This window comes from Gopherus evgoodei, chromosome 1, assembly GCF_007399415.2.
Source record: "Gopherus evgoodei ecotype Sinaloan lineage chromosome 1, rGopEvg1_v1.p, whole genome shotgun sequence".
In the NCBI taxonomy this organism is placed as follows: domain Eukaryota; kingdom Metazoa; phylum Chordata; order Testudines; family Testudinidae; genus Gopherus; species Gopherus evgoodei.
Window position 1 is genome coordinate 254609824 of NC_044322.1, and position 20192 is coordinate 254630015.

Below are 20192 nucleotides of genomic sequence, written 5' to 3' on the forward strand. Positions count from 1 at the left end.
GGAGGACAATTCCATTTAGAATATCTGATTTCCTACATTTGTTCCTTAAATCTACATTTTTCATCTACTAAACTTCTATGAATCTGGTTGCATTTATATTGAAGCGTTTACACAGCATCAAATTTATAAAAAGCTGTTTGTAATATATTACCTGGTCAATACACCGCCCTTTGCACTGAAGAACAATTACTTCTAAAAGTTTGGCTGCATGACACTCTGCATCTTCTCCTGCATCTCCAGTTAATACCTAAAACAAGAATGATAATTCAGCCCAACAACATCGTATGCAATCTGCTGTGGAAATACACATACACACATGAGAGAACATGTGTATGGAGAGATGTATATATAAGAAACCATGGCGAAGGGGCACAAGACTGGAGAATTCAAACTGTGACCTTAGAGTTTGCAAAATCCATATAGTTCTTTACAAATATTAACATTTTTTCCATTATGTTATTTCAGTGCTTGTCCTTTTCTTGAGGAAAACATTATTTTAAAAATTATTATGAGTACCCTTGATAACTGGCATTTTCTGCAATGTGATTTCAGTTTTGGTGAACAATAGCAGATTAACAGCCTGACAAAGTGAAATCCTGTTTTCCACAGAACAGGTACAACATGAGCAACAGCATGGCAAGTTTCTTCCATAATGGTCTATCCACATGCTTCATGGATGAAAGGGGGAAGTCAATTCCCATGTCCATTTAAACCGTGGCCTCTCTGAGGAGGATATCTGTTACAATTGTGGAAATGGTTTCTGTGATGCGTCCACTGGGAACCGAGCTAAGGCTTATAATTTCACCTTGACCAAACAACCACCACCAACTGGCAAGCTTTGGTCACTCTTATTTGGAATATTTGGTGCTTAAACATCAAGGGTGAGGACTATGACAAGGAATAAAAGTCTTACCTTTTTACACATACTGTAAATGATTTCTAAATGTTTTGGATTAGACAGTAAAGTATCAGTGTCGATGGTCACATAATTGTGCATGAGAGGCATCATATCTAAAAAAACAAGAAAAGATTTTATACAAAACCAAAAGCCCCAAAACTCTAACCATTAAGGCCCTGACCCAGCGATGGGATCTATTAGGTTGGACCCCTGAACATGACAGGAGTCCTAAAGCTTCTGCATACAGCTATCTGTGCTAGCAGATGGCTTTGCAAGATGGGGTTTTTAAATATAGACAGACATAACTATCAGAAAAAGAATTAGAACAGACATAACTACATTTCAGCTAACGAATTGATAGTTTCATAATTTTTAGGATTTTCTTTTGAGCTGTGGACTTACTACAATGTGTAAAACTGACTTATTCGGCCACATTTCTCCAAGCAAAGAACAGTGGCATTAGCTCACCATGTTGTACTGGAGTGTTCACAACAAGGCTCAAGCACATGTGCTCTTTTCACTAATACAGACTAAAAGGAAGTAACTCCATAAGATAGCTTTTTGAAGCTGCATCCGCAAACAGTTACAATACACTACAGCTGGGGAACAGTCATACCTGCAAAGTATTCAAAGCAATCCTGCTGGAAAACTTCATATAGAACACCTAAAAGCTGCCACATTTGGGGGGAAATCATCTGGCACGTCAAACTGTATGCCAAGGAGAGAATTTCTTCATAAAACTCTGAAGAGAAGAAAATTTGAGGTAGGGGTCTGTAAAAGAGAAGTTTTGCTTGCAAATACATAATCTCTCAAACACATGCCCTCAGGCCATACAGCAATGAGCAGACAGCTTTGGAAAGGTAAAATGTTATACAGTAAGAGACTGAAGAATATGGACTGAAAAATTCCAAAAAAAAGAGGTATCACACTGTATTTAGTTTCTTATAAGCATTGAAAAACAATGCATTACCAGTGAACTAAAGAAATTGTTTCTAAAACATGTTCACACTTTTTTCCATTCTCTAAGGACTTGTTCTAATTTACAGGCTTTGCCATAAAACTCTGAAGCTTTTTAATATATGGAACTGCTAGGAGCATAAACGTAATCAAAGATCACTTGCCCTTAATTTCAAATCAAGTTAAAATTTTATAGGGAACTGAGTTTGAGGCTTTTCAGTGCTCCAATGCATAGAAGCTAATGTAATTTAATGTAGTAGTTTTAGTAACATGAAAATAGGAGCTCAGGATACACAAAGAAGAACTAAAAATGAACTTCCTTTAGTCCTGGGAGAAGTGGCTTATTCAAGCCTGAGCTTAAATCCTGACAAAGTACTTGGCAGGAAGACAGTACTATTTGCTCTGTTAGATTTAAAAATATTTCATTAGTAACTTTTTTCTGCCATATAAAACAAACTGGATACTTCAAAAAGCCAGCTTCTGCATATACCTATTACGTGTTTCTGCAAAACGAGGCCAATGATCTGTAAACAAATGCTCTCCAATTGTTGAGTTATCTGAAACAAAAATAAGACAGTTTATTTAAAAACCTACAATCAGAGTAACTTGATCCATCCACTTGACTAATTCAGTTTGACTAAGCAGTTCTTTCAAGGAAAAGAGAGTTTCCATCCTGGTTTAAACGCTTTCAACTATCATCAGAATGTTACAGGGACATACTCAGTTATAAGTACTCAGCTATTTTAAAAATTAGTTTTCCCAAATATCGTTCTTAGAACTGCTTACTTAACACACTGATCATCATTGTAATACTTTCTAACTAATGGTTGCTACCCATACACTAGCTGAGAGCTCGGTTACACTTGAAGAGCACCCCCTTGTTCCAGCTGCTTTATCCAAAGGGTCTGAAGACAGACCTCTGCACAAAAAATGTATAGGAGGGAAGAAAAGGAATGAGGTGAAGAGAAAAAGAGCAAGAAAAAAGAAAAGATGTTCCTGCCTGTGGCCCATACCGAACTTCCCAGAAGACAGTATATGACTGTATTGGTGAAAAGGGCGCCATTTGCTGGAATGAGCAGGTTTTACTGTGAGTAGCTATTTTATTGTTGTTGGGAAGGGAGAATGTTTTTAGAGGTGAAAACTGTCAGTCACAAAAGAAAAGTGTAGGTCCACATTAGAAGTCTACATAAAACCAACAAACATGGACATTTAATTTTATTAACAGACACATTCATTAAGGACTCACTCCTGCAATGTGTGGAGCACACTGCCCCCACTCTAGCAAAGCTCTTGAGCATATGCTCAGCTTTAAGCACAGGAAGTCCCATGGAACTCCTTGTGCTTTTGAAAGTCAAGCCAATACTTTAGGTGCCTAAATACGGATTTAAGAGTCTAATTTTAGGTTCTTCTTCAAATCTTGACCATAGCCTATTTCCATAAAAAGGCATTAAATTGTAGCGTTCATGTATGTGTAAAAGATCCTGAGATAAAGTGTTAAGCATTATCTTGTGCTGCATACTACAAAACAGTGAGCAGCTAAGTTCTCACAAAAAGACTAACTTAACACAGATGCCCACTAGACTAAAAGCTGAACAAACCCCAAAGAAAAGTATTTCAAGTTACCAGTATTAAAGCTCATTTTAGATCCTAGTTTCCATTCTGTTCCTTAGAAGATGGAAAAAGCTCTTTTATGAAAAACTGAAGATGTTCTGAAATCTTAGATTAAATGCAGTGGTCACCAAGAAAAATCTTTTCGGACATTTCTTGTCAGATGACTGATATGTCTCAAAAATAGATTTACTTCTTGTGATGAGAACTTGTACAACCAAGGAAGCAGCATGATCTAGGACAGTGGTTTTCAAACAATTTAGGTTGTTTTCCCTTTCCGAATAGTCTACTGCAGGGGTCGGCCCGCGGCGCTTCCTGCTGCCCCCATTGGCCTGGGACGGCAAACCATGGCCAGTGGGAGCCGTGGTCCGCTGAACCTGCCAACGCGGCAGGTAAACAAACTGGCCTGGCCTGCCAGGGTGCTTACCTTGGCTAGCCATGTGCCAGAGGTTGCCGACCCCTTGTCTAGATACGCATAGGTGCCAAGTGGTGAAGGGCACGCAGGGTCACATTTTCAAACATTCAAAAAAACCTAGAGGAACATTGGGGGCGGGGGTCAGGCTCTGTGCAGCAGGGCTCAGGGAGGGAGCGCCACCTCCACCCCTGACTCACCTCAATGGGCCACCCCAGGGTTGGGGGGGCACAACCAAAAATTGTAATTCAAAGTGGGATTTGGCCTGAGGTGAATCAGGGGGTGTAGGCAGCACTTCCTCCCCAAGACCTGCCACAAGCATGTCATGGGGTGGAAGTGGCGCTCCATCCCCGAGCCCAGCTGTGCAGAGCTGTCCCCACCCCAATGTCCCTTCATGCCCCCTTAGGGTGACGTACCCCACAGTTTGAAATCCTCTGTACTAAATAAAAAGCATTGTCCGCCATTTCAGGATTTTCTTGTGTACCCATTGACAAGAGCTCACATACTCCATGGGTATGCGTATCCCAGTTTGAAAACCACAGATCAAGGACAAAACATCTTCGTGCGGTAATACCAGCTAAGCTCAGAACTACCCAACAACTGTGTGACACTGGGGCAAGTCAATTGACCTCCTTTGTACCTCAATCGATACAGTTGTAAAATCAGAAAAAAGCAGAAGGCAACCCTAAGCTGAGCTTTAGGAAAAAAGTTCCTCCTGCAGATAGCTCATGAATATATAAAGTCTAGAACTCATCCTGCAGTACAATAATATGTTGATCCATCAATTCCATCCAGGTAACTGCTGAGTTCAACATCAAAATCTAAGCTGCCATTACCAATAATTATCATACTGCAGTTATTGAAAATTATAACAAACATTCTCAGCGGAGAATTTAGCTTAAAATGTATTTGTAACAGTCTGTAACATTTTCTAGTAATATATTTGCTGTAGTAAAGGCTTAAGTGTTATTTCCTCAAAAATGTCAATTATCTCTTAAAGATAAGTACCGTACAACTGAAAATTAGCATTTTACACTGAGCTTTAAATTCATGTTTACTGAGGGATCACTTGATCCTAATACACCAAGCTACATAACTGTTACATGCTCTTTTCAAATCAAGCTATTTAATATATACATAAAACTGCTTGTTGTGATGAATAAAACGAGAGAAGACTAGATGTGAACTGAGAGTCATCTCACCTCTTTGTGATCTTCCACAACTGTTAGAATAGTGTCAATGGTGTGTAAGATTCCCATTGCCATCACTGTCTTGTCCTCCACTTCCTCATATTCTTCACTCTGAAGAACTTTACCAAATATCTCAGCCTTAAAAAAGAAAAAAGAAGAAAAAGAAAAAGAAAAAGAAAAAGGAGTAAACAGACAGATATTCTAGAGATAACTCACACTTCCAGCTTGCCTTGTAGGAAACTAGGGATTGCCCTTTGACTGATAACGAAGTGGCTGCGGTGTCCTCAAATTATTAAAACATCTGTGATGAAGCCACCAGTGGTGAGAGGCATGCCTGATACTTCTGTAAGGGAACTGGGGAAGTTTGGAACATTGAAAAACCTTCTCTCCCTCCTCTGATAAACCTACCTGTGGCAAGTCACTTAAGTTAAATAATCAAAATATTAAATATCCTGGCTTCTTTAGAACAGCAAAAGCTATCAAAACAGTCAAAACTACTGTAATTTTAAGGACTAAGGTTTAACTTTTTGAAGAGAAACTGTCAGGCAGTTTAACCCCAAAATTTACATGGGTGGGACGGGGGTGGTTTACAAGAGCTACTATTGATAGATAAAAGCAGCAAAGAATCCTGTAGCACCTTATAGACTAACAGATGATATTGATAGATAGGTTTTCAGTAAAGTGTTTTAAAAATATCAGTGAAAACAGCTTATGTTGGAGCTAACACATGCAGTGTATGCAGATCAGAATTTGATGCCATCATGCTACTGCATGAATAGGCAGAGGGTGAAACAGACTAGAATTGAAACAGAACAAACTAGATGACTTGTCTAGTTTCATCATCCAAGCTGAAATCCAAAAGGAAACAGAATAAACAGTGAAAAGCTAATCAGATTTTAAAGAGTCTTTATTTTAAATAATCAAAAAAGCTGTAAGCAATATAGGTGGGAATTTTTTAAAATTATGATTTTAAACCTGACAGTGTCCCTTTTAAAAAAAGGGCTCATTTCAAACAAGCTTGCAACAATGTTTAATAAGCTAGGCCTATGACTGTGACTACGATATTGTTCTACTGTCTCTTACCAGGTGTTGTGTCATGTCAACAGCGATGGTAGTTACTTCCTGATTGTACTCACAGATCATCTTCTGGATAACATTAGTAAGATCATCATTTTCTGTCTCTCTAACGATGTGTAACAGCTCCTGCATAACGGACCTGACATACGGCTTTACATATTCCTTTGCTAATAAGACAACAAAACAAAATTAGGAAAAATCAACATTCCATAAAAACAAATGTACAATCTGTCTCAGTTATCAGGACCCTTACTGTTCTCTTCAGCAAAAACACTTAAAACAATTCATTTCAAGTAGAAGGTGAGTCAGTCTAATAGCGTGTACTTTTTAGATGCAAACATATTACATAATATATATACTTAGACATCTCCCATCACTTAGAATTCTGTCCACAGAAAAGATCTACTTCCATGAGAGACATGCACATCTAGTATCTGGCCCTAAACATACCCATTGTTTCAATTCAATGTTAAAAAATAAGATGCCATTTGGTTTGTTAACTGAATTGTGTTGATTCAGTTTCCTTTTGTTCAGAAACCTGTCAGAAAAATCTGTAGCCAATGTTTCATGATGTATATTGTAGCTAATGAGCAAACTAACTTGTCTAAATGTGATTAAGTGTTCCAGGGATCTATATCTCTAAGTGCAAGAAACTGTTTATGTACATCCACAGCAAATTATAGCAACATGTCATCTAGGCAGGGAAAATAATCAGTACGTACTTCAATGAACTGTTGTAGCATACCTTGCTCCTGATTGCTTATTAACGCCTGAAGAGCTATGGCAGCTTCTACTTTGACAGGCATTTCCTTGTCATCAATCAAGCTCTTCTTTGCCAGCTCTACTGCATTCCTTAGGTTGAGTTCATTGTGGAATTTCAAAGTGCTGAATGAATGAAGAACCCAACAGGACTGTCGTACAAGAAGAAAGCAAGTCAGGAGCTACTGTAGTTATAGAATTCTTTAAAGAATTTCAGTCACATGCTAACACTTCTTAATCTGTTTTAAATTGTTGCTCTTTTGTTTGCACATTTACAGAGTATACATGCAATACTACATATCCTGCAGGTTTCACACTACAGTGGTTCTTCTGCTCCTTTCCCCAAACATCTAGAGATTCAATATATAACTGTAATTGTTATACTAAACTTCTATCAGGAACAAGAGAGCTTGGGATTTATTTTTTAAAAGTTTTCTTCCTAGGCAATGAGATGTACACTTAGCAGGAAAATTAATCACGCATTATTGATTGATGTGGGCACAGGGGGGAAGAGCTTAGGGATTAAACCCAGCCCATCCTCAAAGAGGCATTAACTGCTCTCTGAAAACTGGCTTTGGCTCAAACTCCTGAGATTTGCTACTGAATAATCATATAACCATAGAAAAGTAGGGCTGAAAGGAACCTCAAGAGGTCATCTAGTCCATCACCCTGTGCTGAGACACGACCAAGTATGCTTAGAGCAGGGGGGGCAAACTATGGCCCACCGTCCAGATCTGGCCCCTCAGTGCTTTGGATCCAGCCTGCGGGATTGCCACCTTCGTGGTGCTGTGCCGCTCCTGGAAGTGGCTGGCACCATGTCTCTGCGGTCCCTGGGTGTGTGGGTGCGCTCTGCGTGCTGCCCTCACCTGTGGGTTCCACACCCGAAGCTCCCATTGGCCCAGGCAGACAGGGAGCCTGCCTTAGCAGCACAGGGCCACTGCCATCCCAGAGCTGCTCCAGGTAAGCGGTGCTGGGCCGGAGCCCGCACCCCTTCTGCACCCCACACCCCAACCCCCTGAAGTCCTGTTCTGAGCCCCTTGCTGCACCCCACACCCGTCCTGCACCCCAACCCCCTGCCCTGAGCCTCCTCCGCCCCAACCCCTTGCCCCAAGCCCCTTCCTGCACACTGCACCCCCTCCCAACCCTGCACTCCCTCCTGCACCCCAACACCCTGCCCCAGCCCTACATTCCTGGCCCTGCATGCAATTTCCCCACCCAAATGTGGCCCTCGGGACAAAAAGTTTGCCCATCTTGGTTGAGACCATCCTTGACAGGCGTGCCTAACCTGTTCTTAAAGGTCTCCCGTGATGGAGATTCCACAACCTCACTTGGTAACCTATTCCAGTTCTTAATTATCCTTATAGTTAGGAAGATTTTCCTAATAACTAACCTAAATATCCCTTGTGCAGATTAAGCCCATTACTTCTTGTCCTACCTTCAGTGAACAATCCATCTTTATAACAGCCCTTAACTTATATGAAGGCTTATCAGTTTCCCCCTCACACTTCTCAAGACTAAACATGCCCAGTTTTTAACATATCCTCACAGGTCAGTTTTCCTAAACCTTTTATTATTTTTGTTGCTTTCCTCTGGAGTCTCTCCACTTTATCCACATCTTTCTTAGAAGTGTTGTGCCCGAAACTGGACATAATGATTGTATAAGGACCTCCGCAGGTTACCATATTTCCAATGCTCAAGTTTCCCAATTTGATCAAAACAGTGAGTTGAAAGTGAGCCATACAGAAAGGGATCACCTACAATTTCAAATGTCTATAAATAAGTTTTACTTGCATATCATTTCAGATCAAAATGCTGAAAAGGTTTCTGTACAATGGAGTTGCTGAGAAGTAAATTATGGTTTGTGACACGTGGGAACTGCTACATTTCAGTCTGTTATTCAGAGTGAAATAAACCTGAAAACGAAATAATCTGACACATATTGCAGTCTATAAACTTTGGTGAACTTACTCTTGCTCTGAGATACCCCAGGTTAGACATGAACAATGGAAATACGTGATTCTGTAGCATCAGCTCCATCTGATCCTTGAATACACTCTTCTGTTGAAATAAACAAAAAATTAAGTTTGGAGCAGTCTTTATTTTTGGATATACTGTATTATTCAGTAACTCGTACTAACTGTAAAATCCAGACTAATAAACCCATTCTCTGCCTTCACATGAATTATTTCTATCCCATTAATACGTGTAGAATAATTTCTAGATGTCATTTTGACGTGGGAGCAAAAAAGGCACAGATTGAAGAATGGGAGCCTGGCAGGCTACATAACATATTGCTGGAACACTTTAAACATTATTTACAGAACCAGAAGAAGTCTATAAGTCCAGGAGCTGTTTTTTGCTATGGACAGGTGTCATGGTAATCAGTGTGTCCAAGGCTCCAATTGTTGCTGGAACGTATTTTGTAACATGGTCCCATTTCATCAGTAAAGCAGGACAGCACAAGGAACTGTTCTGTAACAAGGCAGGCAGTCTGACAGAAAGAGCTGATTGTAAAGTGGGAAGAGAAAGAAGTGGTTGAAGTAATTTTAATTTTTTTTTTTTAAGAAGAACTTCGGATTGGTATTTTACAGCAAAAATCACTTCACAGACTTCATAAGTGTGCTTCCGGGCTAGCCACACTTTAAAAATTAACATTTTCAATTAAAAAGGACAGTTGATAACAGATTCTGATCATGCACATACTGTATGCTCTCATCAATTTACCTTTAGTAAAATATCTGCTAGAGATCCCATCACGTGCAGTGCTCCATCTTTCTTTCTAGGGTCAATGTTTGGTTCTGTGAGGATCTGATAGCAAAATGCCATCATCTTTGGTAATACCTAAATATAGTAAGACACAAACAGAAAATGGAGGATAATCTGTATGTGGTGCAGGGAACTATTTAAAACTGTTTATTAACATCTTTCTTTTAAAGTTTGAAAACTCAAGAACTTAGAGCTTTCATATAGTACCAATGTGAACTAACCCACATTGCCATAATACATTATGGACAGTTTCTTTCCAGTTAATGTGGAAAGCCCTATTATAAGCCTTTTTTTAATCACAACCCTCAGATTTGTCAAAAATAGATGCATCTGCCGGAAATGTCACATTAGTAATCATAAGTGAGGTACATTTTTTGACACTTCAAAGAAAATTAGAAGAGGTGATTTGGAGATACAGGGGTTCACACAAGGCAGTAATCTCACTTATTAAATTTCTTCCCAACTTCTTTTCTGACTCGTTCTATATAAATTCCAGAACAGTGAGGTCTAGAAACTCCAGATTACAACCAATCTATTGGTTTTTACAAGATTTGGAAAGGTCTATTGGCAGAATCATTCATTTAATGTGGTTTCACATATATTATATGCTTGCAGACTTCATGAAATAAAGACCCCAATGCAGACTACTACAATGGGGATGGTGGCAGGCAAGGGACCACGTTGGGGCAGCTGAGGGGAAAGCTCATAGTCTATGTAAGAAAGTAGATTTTACACGTTCAGAGCTGCAGACTTGGTTTGACTCTGAAAAGTTACTATAGAAACAGCAGCCTGATGCTTCATATTTATTGTGTCTCAAATGACTTCCAGTATCAAATGTGCTTTGTTCTAACTACTAGCTCTGCAAAGTCAAGTTGGGCATTCAGGGCCAGGATGGCTTATGTCCTTCTCACAAGTCACCAAAAATAATGGAACTTCTGCTGGAAAGTTAAGTCCTCATTTAAACCTTTGCACCCCCTTCCCTTTCAACAGTTCTGAACTTAGTAAATAATTCTAACAAACGTGCACACAAAGGAATCAAATTTAGCTCACTCCATCTTAGCTGTGTACTTTAGTCATTAAAGTCAGAAGAGAGACTTCTGAATAAACAAAGCGAGCAGATCCATAGGAAGGCGGCATTTTTACTGTCACTTTTCAGAGCAAAGTGCACACTGAAGTATATAGCAAAAACTCAGATTGTTTGATCTTACACAAAAAGGTAGGTCAGAGGAAGGGGCCAAGACAAAGTTGGTTGTCTATCCTTAATACTGCATCTTTACGCTTTTTAATTCTTCATTTTTTGCAGTCTAACTTAAACAGACTTTTCAGGATAATGCCTGTGTTCTTTAAGAAAACTACAACATTGTCTCAAAGGCTTTTTCATTACCTAACTGACAGATATTTACAACCATAACTGAAACTCAGTGAAGTTTTTTGCCTGCTAAGATATATATTTAACAAATTAACTACCAATGAAAAATGCATCTGTGCAACATGAGAAAGTATACCTGTCTCTGAGATGCTTAGCAATTGAATTTCTTGATTTATGTTTAAAACTTTTAGTCTTAATGTTGCCTTAAAAGGTTTTTTTTTTTTTTTTTTTTTTTTTTTTAAGAAATAGGTTGTGGGCAAAGAAAAGTTTCATAACCATTTCCAGCTGTTCTAGAGAGATATTAAGAACTTGAAAAATTTACTCAGACACCTATCAGCCTGAAATACCAGAGTACTTAGCCAGGAAAATATTTGTCCTGTTATACCGCATAAAACCATAACCCTTGCCATTTAAGGGACTATAAATAGTCATATACTGTTTATCGTGCACCATAGTGAACATCACTGCCAATCCACTTAATACACTTTAAAATGCAACTTACTCCATCTCTCTTGCTTTCCTCTACTTTCTATCCTTTCCAGGTTTCATGCTATTTTTCCATCCCCCCTTCTCACCCTCCCTATAAAAATTCATGGTCTATCCTTCCTTGGCTGTCTTCAGTGTCTTTTTCCATACACTGTGTTCCCTACCTTCTCTTCTATAAATTGTTAGCTCTCCCACCAACTTCCTTCTAAATATAGCATTTCTTTTTTTAATATATCATCAAGCTCTCTTCTATCCACTCCCTTCTGCTGCTGCTACCCCACTCTCTCCCACAGTGTTGAGAATATTACCACATATCTTGTAGCCAAAAGACTAAACTGCTTAGCCAAAGACTGATATGAAAATAGGGGAACACCCTTGCTGTTCAGAAGGAACATTTAGGTGAGAAATCAACCCACCACTCAGCTGTTGGGACGGGGAGGATGTTGGGATTCCTACCAAGCTGCTATCTGTAAGCAAGCTCTAAGAAAAGTCTGCCATATTTACCTCTGGCTAGTAGGTAAATAATACATTTGAATCCCTCAATTCTTGCTGCTGGAAAGGAGGATTATTCTCTCTTGCTACCCAAGAGCATTCCTGGCTGCTGCATGGTGATGGTGTACAAGGGTCTCTCCTACTGTTTGGAGTCTTCCTCCCCAGTGAGTAATTCTCATGCCTGTTTCTTCTGCTCCTGTCGATAGCTTTCCCAAGGAACAGCAGACCGAAACCAACTTGATTCTCATCAGTTTCACTGCTGCCCACAGGATTCTAAATAGCAACAGTGAAAAACGAATGTGAATCAGGTCCGCTTCTCCCTTTGCTGTAGCTTAGGAAGCTCTGAGCTCCAGAGACCTTGGGACTGTCTGCCTGCAGACTTGGGAAGACATTAACTGCATCTGCTCACACTCGGTTCACATCTGGAAGGTGAATCTTTGCAACCATAATGACTAGAAATTTAGATTAAAAATAGAAATTGATGTTTTGATTACATGGAAGTTGATAGCACTCATTCATTGCAGGGTAGATTCTTCAAGGCTTGAGGATAATACAGAACCATTTGAGATAGACAGATGCCCTTTTAAAGAAAGAATAATGTTTTAAAAAAGAATAATTCAGTACCTCTTTTCGCTTCTTTGCTGCAGTGTAGAGGAGATTCTGGGCTGCTGTTGTAGGGGATGCATAATCCTCAAACACATCTAACAATGTTTAAAGGAAGTGTTTTCAGTCACTGAGTACAATTTAATAATAAAATTCTCAGATCATTTTCAAATATACCTAGAGCAAGAGCTTTGGATGGATGTCACAGAACCAGGCTGACAAAAGAACATTACATTTATTCATGTTCTTTTCATCCTCTGGACTCTGATAACTGAGTTTCGATCACCTTTGACCAGTGTTTATTTTGTCAACTATCTTCCCAATATACCAAATACCAATCACTCTTTTTGAGAGACTTAGTTTTTCTGTGATATCTAAGATATCACAGCGTAGTAAATGGCGGAAAAATTTGTAATGATGACATTTACAGTAGCAGCACCAATATGCTGCAGTGCCATGTATATATTGGTGAAGTCCATTATGGTTTCGTGTCACTAAAAAGAAAAAGTTACAGACCTTACGAAAAACTTCATTAAATCTAAACGTATTTGAATTTAGGGTACTCTTGAATCAATGGCTATACCAAAGAACTAAAAAAAGTTGAATTTTTTTTACATCTTTGATTGTAATTAATCCTCCTCGAAACACACTAAGTGTATTGTATACCCTCTAAAATTCTTCTATTTTGCAAAATATTGCTACATTTGCAGCATCAGATAACAGATGGGATAATCAATGAGGTCTAGAAATAAGAAGGCAAATTCTATTTTTCCTGGTATTGTCCAAGTAAGTCATAACAGATAAAGAATATTAAATATTGTCTGAACTGAATTTCCTTCCCTGCGTATTTCTCCCTAAATTTCATTCTTTTTTCCTTTTACAAATAAAAAATGCACAGTTTAAGTGCCTTAGCTACATAAGAAAAAAATCAGAACTAAATGCCTGTCCATGAAGAATTAGATCAGATGCAAGTCTTGGCTACACTTCTGCTCCCTGAATATTAATATCTTATGATGCTTCATTGTTCTACAGTACCTCTTTCTAGGTTTTATTTTCTACTATTCCAAGAAAATCTAAAGGACACTTTTTTTTTTTAATAAAATGCTAGCCAAAAGTTAACCAGTTTTTTTTTAAAAAAAAACACCTTAATTCTCTCTGTGATGCTTAGTTTTGGGGACTTTTCCAACAGGATTTCCTATACTATTAAAAAACAAAACAAACAAAAAAAACTATTCTCCAGTACGACTACTCCTGAAAGGGGAATAATGGATTTATAATATGGCCCAATGCAATTTATACTTTAATTCCTACATTTGTTTTTTGAAAGAATGCATATTTCTAATTATTTCAAAAATGTTAATACAAATAAGTGGCACTCAAAATGTACCGATCTTCAACAGGGATGGAGTATGTCAAACTCCCTTTGGTCAACTAGAGTTGCACTGCCTTATAATAGGGTCTCATGTCTAAGCATAACAGTGATTCAGTACTAGGTTTTAAAGGTGCGTTTAAATGAGCAAAATGGGGGAATCTAAGAAAATATGCATCAGGTGCCTAAGCAGCAAGGGGAGGAAGGCAGGAATAAAGTGAACAATCAAGCTTGGTCTGAAGGGGTAAGCAAGCTTTCTAGAGCCAATCTTATAAATATAACACATTATTTAAATGGACAAAACTAGCTTATTCCCACTTAGGCTTTAAAGAACAATTCACCTCACTTTTAGAGTCTCCCTCAAACTCTGGTGAAGATACAACTACAGTGGCATAGTGGCAAATACAGTTTTGTAATTCAGGGATCTATAATGCACAATTACAGCAAAAACAGGGAGCAAACACTAAGAACAAACATTTACCAAATTTCATGCGAATGTACTCATATGGATCCTCTTGCCACAGCTCTTCATCCTCGTCTTTATAACACATTAGGGAGAAAATCACTTCTTCAGATATACTCTAAGAGCAGAGAAATCACATATGTTCAAGTGCACAGAACATATTTCAAGTATAGCTTTCCCCCCTCAAAAGGTCTTCTGAATTGTACCTTTTCATAAAGTTAGTTTTTAAGAGGATTAGTTAAACTATTTTTACTGACTGGGATAATCTTACAACACACACATCGTGTTTTTCAAAGGACTCAGAAGGCAGCAATAAATTTTACTCCACTATACTCCAGTACAACACAAAAAATATACCGCAGGGCACAATCTAATAATAGCAGAACATATTATTCTGTGGAGGATTTCACAATGTGGCACTAAGATGTGAGTAGATCTTTTACTTTCCCCTCATCTTCCTAATACTCATGGGATTGATCTTCTGACAAGCTGATTAAACATGAGGACTTTATGATAGGAAAATATGGAGATGAAAATCATTTTCTTTAGCTTTTTCCACATGTTCTAATGATAAAAGAAGTGGTTAAACAAGAGCTCATTCCCTCACAGTTTGTCTTCCCTTCTTTTATCTTACAGTGCAGACAACGTTGAATATCTATAGTTACAATCATAGAATCATAGAAATGTAAGGCTGGGAAGGATCCTGAAGAGTCATCAAGCCTATCCCCATGCGCTGAGACAGGACCAAGTAAACCTAGAGCATCCCAGACAGGTGTTTATCTGACCTGTTCTTAAAAACCTCCAGTGATGGGGATTCCACAACCTCCCTTGAAAGACTATTCCAGAGTTTAACTACTCTTATAGTTAGAACGTTTTTTCTAATATCTAACATAGATCTCCCTTACTGTGGATTGAGTCCATTCCTTCTTACCCTACTTTCAGTGGGCATGAAGATCAATTGCCACCATCCTGTTTATAAACAGCCCTTAATATATTTGAAAAACAGTTCTCAGGCTCCCTCTCAGTCTTGTTTACTCAAGACTCAGGATGGCCAAGTTTTTTAACCATTCCTCCCAGGTCAGGCTTTTTAAATCTTTATCATTTTTGTTGCCCTTCTCTGGACTCCCTCCAATTTATTCCCATCTTTCCTGAAGCGTGGTGCCTAAAACTGAACACAGTACTCCAGCTGAGGCCTCACCAGTGCCAACCGGGACAATGACCTCCCATGTCTTATATACAACTCTCTTGTTAATACACCTCAGAAGGATACTAGCATTTTTCACAGCTGCATCACATTGTAGGCTCATATTCAATACGTGATCCACTATAATCTCCAGATCCTTTTCAGCAGTACTACCACTTAGTGAGTTATTCCCCACTTGGTAGTTGTGCATTTGATATTTCCTTCCTAAGTGAAATACTTTGCTCTAGTCTTCGTATGAATTCCGTCCTGCTGATTTCAGATTAATTTTCAAATTTGTCAAGTTCCTTTTGAATTCTAGTCCTGTCCTCCAACATGCTTGCAACTCCTCTCAGCTTGGTGTCATATGCAAATTTGATAAGCATGCTCTCCATTCTGTTATCCAAGTAATTAATGAAAATATTGACCAATACTGTACTGATCCCTGCTAGTGTGTGTCTAATGCCACCCCACTAGACACACCCTCCCAATCTGACTGAGACCCATTGATAAGTACGCAGTATGGTCTTTCAACCAGTTGTGTACCCACTTACAGTAATTTCATCTAGACTTCATTTCCCCAGTTTGCTTATGAGGCTGTCATGTGGGACTGTGTAGAAAGCCTTACTAAAATCAAGATATATCAGTTCTACAGTGTCCCCTCCATCCACTAGGTGATTAACCCTGTCAAAAAGGAAATTAGGTTAGTTTGGCATGAATTGTCCTTGACAAATCCGTGCTGGCTATTCCTTATAACCCTTTCATCCTCTAGGTGCTTACAAATGGATTGTTTAATAATTTGTTCCAGTATCTTTCCAGGAATCATACCAAAAGACAAAAGACTGAGTAATCAAAAACATAAGATTATGACTTCATTGCAGTATCAAGCAAAATAAAAAGCTGTTCTAGGAAGTAATAAGCTCTTATTCAAATGCAAATATCTGCAATAAAGGCAAAAGGTAAACAGAACAATAAAGGAACAGACAAGTACATCTCTGTGAAAACCACTTTTCCAGACTGACTGCAGTGAGAGAGATTCTCCAAGCCTCTTCACAAAAGCAGAAGTCTCAACTACAGTTCATGGGAATAATGTTATTTAAATGTTTATGACTGTGTTCTTGCACTGACCTGTATGTGTGGCTTCATCTGCTTCCAAGTTACAGAATGACTGACCCCTTGGTTCAAATAGTTTAAGATTTGCTGAAGGACCCGAGGAGCAATATATTCTTTTTGCCTGTACTGGTCTAAAATTTTTAAGAGAACCTAAGGGAATAGTAAATTTATTTTGTTTAATAAGCATGAAGATTTTAAACACACAATGTAACCATTTTATAGTGAAGACATTTTGACAGGTCAATTTCATTTTAAGTAGAAGCTCATGTATTAATCACTTCAGTAATGCCTTTTATCCAAACATCAGTAATAATTTAAACGTTGACGTTCTGAGACCACAAACCTTTACTACCAGGAATTCTCCCACAACAGAATTACTAGCAGTAGTGAGATTCAACACATGCGTAAGTGTTTGCATGACTGGGCCTAAGTAAGTCTCAGCACTAGGTGGAGTAAGTTATGTCTTCATTTCTACAGATGGGGAAAAGTAAAGCACAGATGTTAAGGACTATATGTTCAAACTTCAGTAGCTAAAGGTAGGACCTAAATCTATGCATAGGATTTAGGTGACTAAAATTTAGGTGCCAAATTTTGAGAAATCCATATTTAAAAACTGAGCTCTAAGTGACTTCACTGAGGTTGCAGTGCAGTGTCAGAACAGGTAGGCACTAGCCTGCCTTAGCTGGGCAGCATTGCTGACAGGACTTTTAACAGCCCGGTCGGCGGTGCTAACTGGAGCCGCTAGGGTCCCTGGGTGCTGAGCAAGGTGACTCAGTGCCTTATATACTGTGACCCAGTACTGGGTTGCGACCCAAACTCTGAAAAACACCATACTAGATCACATGCATTCTCTTTGATTAGAACAGCAATCCATTGCAACAATTGGGACCTTTCATTCTACAGTATTCCTCTATAAATAGGAGGTTTCTGTGTATACTGCAAGCAAGAAAATATTTACAGTAGGTCACTATAATGACAGGACTCCTATTATGAGTTAACAAGGATGGAGAACTGGCAAGTACACAAATCATAAAATATTTTCTGGTCATTTATTTTCAAAAAGGTAGTTTTGTTTCATAATAATTCTTCATAGTAGAGTAGTAAACACACTGTAGCATATTTGTAACATATACCTTCCTCTAGGGCTCCCTGGGAGCTGGGTCTTATATTTGCCATTTCTACTATATGCTCTTTGGGGCAGGAACTGTCTGTATCTCATACAGTCACTAACGCAATGTTAGCACTTAACAAGCAATAAATATATAATGAATACTTAGCACTATGATTTCACTACAGCCTCAATACATCTGAGAAGTGTGGTGAATCATGAACTTAAAAGCTAGAAAAGGAAAAGACCTATGTAGATCAACTAGACCATTTGCCTTAGAAGGCAAATTGTTCCCTAAGGTACACTTACTAGTCTTTTAGAGAGAGTCTAAGTTTTAAGTATTTCAAGTGACGGGACAGTTTCTCTTTCAGTTTCATCCATTACTTCGAATTGTACTTCCAAAATAATTTATCTCCTTTGATGTTTAGCTCTTTCAAATGTACATAGAATTATCATGTCCTCTCTCACTGGGCTTTTTAGCCAAGCTTACACATTTAATCTCAACCATTTTTGTGCAGAGAAAGGCAATTACACTTCACAGAGATTTCAATATTTGGTTTCATTCTGATTTAGACCAAAGCTTTTGAAGTTCTCTATAAAAGGGAAGGCAGCCCATGCTCTGGGGCAGTCTGCCTGGCAGTCAGCACCAGAGATGCAAAAGCTGGAAGACCAGGTTGCTGAGGAGCTGGGAGCTGGGGCTCCCAGGCTCTGAATTCCCTGTACTCTCGCCTGGTGGGCCAAAGGTGAGCTGGGAGTCTGGAAGCCTTGACTGAGCTGGGAGCCTTGGAGTTTGGGAGTCGTAGTTCTCAGGGCTTCCAGATCCTCTGCAGTCCTCCTGACAAGCTGTGAAGGAGCCAGGAGCCTAAAAGCCCTAGCTGAGCTGGTTGCTCACACCTTGTCAGCTCTTCAGGCAGGCTGGCAAAGAGCTGGGAGCCCAGAACCTTCAGCTGCTGAGCTGACAGTACACCAGGGAGAGTGACAGTTTCAAAATCTGCACGTTTTTCCATTGCAACTTTGTCAAAAATCAAACCATCAAACCTCCCTGCATTCCCCAATGAAAAATCATTCTGAGTATTTCTGATCAGCTCCTAACTCCCTCCAATCTGCCTATGTCTTCCTGGTAATGACACATCCAGAACAGATTTCAGTATTGCAGGGTTAGTTGCAGCAGAACCATGCAGGAAGCATGACCTGGAAATAAGACCTTCTTTGCTGTGATGTCTCTATGTAACCGGCCCAAATTGCATCAGTCTTTTTACAAGCATTTCCTGCCTACCGCTCTTATGTTTTTTGAAGCACTGCAGATTTTCGGATTTTTCTCTCCTTTTGCATCACTGCAATTTGGATTATTTGTCCCAAGATGGAAATATCATTACTAACAAGAGTTCCAAGCCATTTCTCATTGATTACGATGTGTATTTGACCATTTTTTTCTGGTTTCTGTAAAGGGGCCTATGTCTTATATGAAGACGCTACAGGAAGGTAAGTAACATGGTTGTCCTGTAGAAGTTATCCTAATTCAGAAACAAGAAACAACATCTTTACCTGTTGGATTCCCACAGCGTAAGTTTTTAAGAAGAACTCTGAAAATTCAAAATATTCTTTTGTTACATTTCCAGGACTTCCATACCTTTAAACAAAAAAAGAAAAACAGGTATTTACACTTGTGAAGCAAAGTTTTCTGTTTATCAGGACAACATAGTCCTTGATTAAGCTTGCAAAAATACAAAAGCCATTGAAGCAGAACTCATCTTTCACCGGAGATATATACACTGAATAATCTCTTTCCACAAACATCATTCCAGGCCATTATATCCCACACAATGACCCATATCCTCATTTTTCTTACCTATGCACAAAGCACAATAGTTACTGGCTACAAAACAACAAAGTTGCATTTTTGTCACAGGATATATAAATTCCATAGTGGTTTTTGTTTTGTTTTTAATATTCATGTGCTGATATTTCGGAATTTAAGCACGGGCAGGCAGACGCAGTGATGAAAAGCTGAATGAATTTTACTGGAAACACTGAGAACTAGCAAGTGAAAGCGGACTGTACTGAAGCCTGGGAGAGCAGGAACTCAGATTAGAGCTACTGGTTTGTCACATGGTAGCAGATCCTCATTCAGAATCAGACCAACAGGCATTAGAACACCAGTTTTATCAATTATATGGTTTTTAACAGTTTTATTGGAAAAGCATATTTTGCTTAAAATTATGCAACTTGAGTTTTTAGAATTAAAAACTATAAATTTGTGATGTTTGCCTTTCTCCATAATCAGAGCATCACTTTGATTTACTGTAACAAACTAATAGCTTTATTTATGAAAGATAATGGTG

General features: G+C 38.8%; 1 protein-coding gene across 2 annotated transcripts in view; it reads right to left on the minus strand.

Annotated features, from left to right (window-relative positions):
• IPO8 (importin 8) overlaps positions 1-20192 on the minus strand; it is a 79095-nt gene that overhangs the window by 22090 nt on the left and 36813 nt on the right. For both annotated transcript variants that reach the window (XM_030543362.1, XM_030543370.1), the window contains 13 exons: positions 19396-19480; positions 16758-16892; positions 14468-14567; positions 12639-12715; positions 9626-9742; positions 8870-8959; positions 6888-7053; positions 6149-6309; positions 5078-5203; positions 2346-2412; positions 1515-1640; positions 914-1011; positions 152-247 (listed from right to left, as the gene is read on the minus strand). In XM_030543362.1, coding sequence (XP_030399222.1) covers positions 152-247; positions 914-1011; positions 1515-1640; positions 2346-2412; positions 5078-5203; positions 6149-6309; positions 6888-7053; positions 8870-8959; positions 9626-9742; positions 12639-12715; positions 14468-14567; positions 16758-16892; positions 19396-19480 — 1444 coding nt within the window. The remainder of the gene's footprint in view (positions 1-151; positions 248-913; positions 1012-1514; positions 1641-2345; positions 2413-5077; positions 5204-6148; positions 6310-6887; positions 7054-8869; positions 8960-9625; positions 9743-12638; positions 12716-14467; positions 14568-16757; positions 16893-19395; positions 19481-20192) is intronic.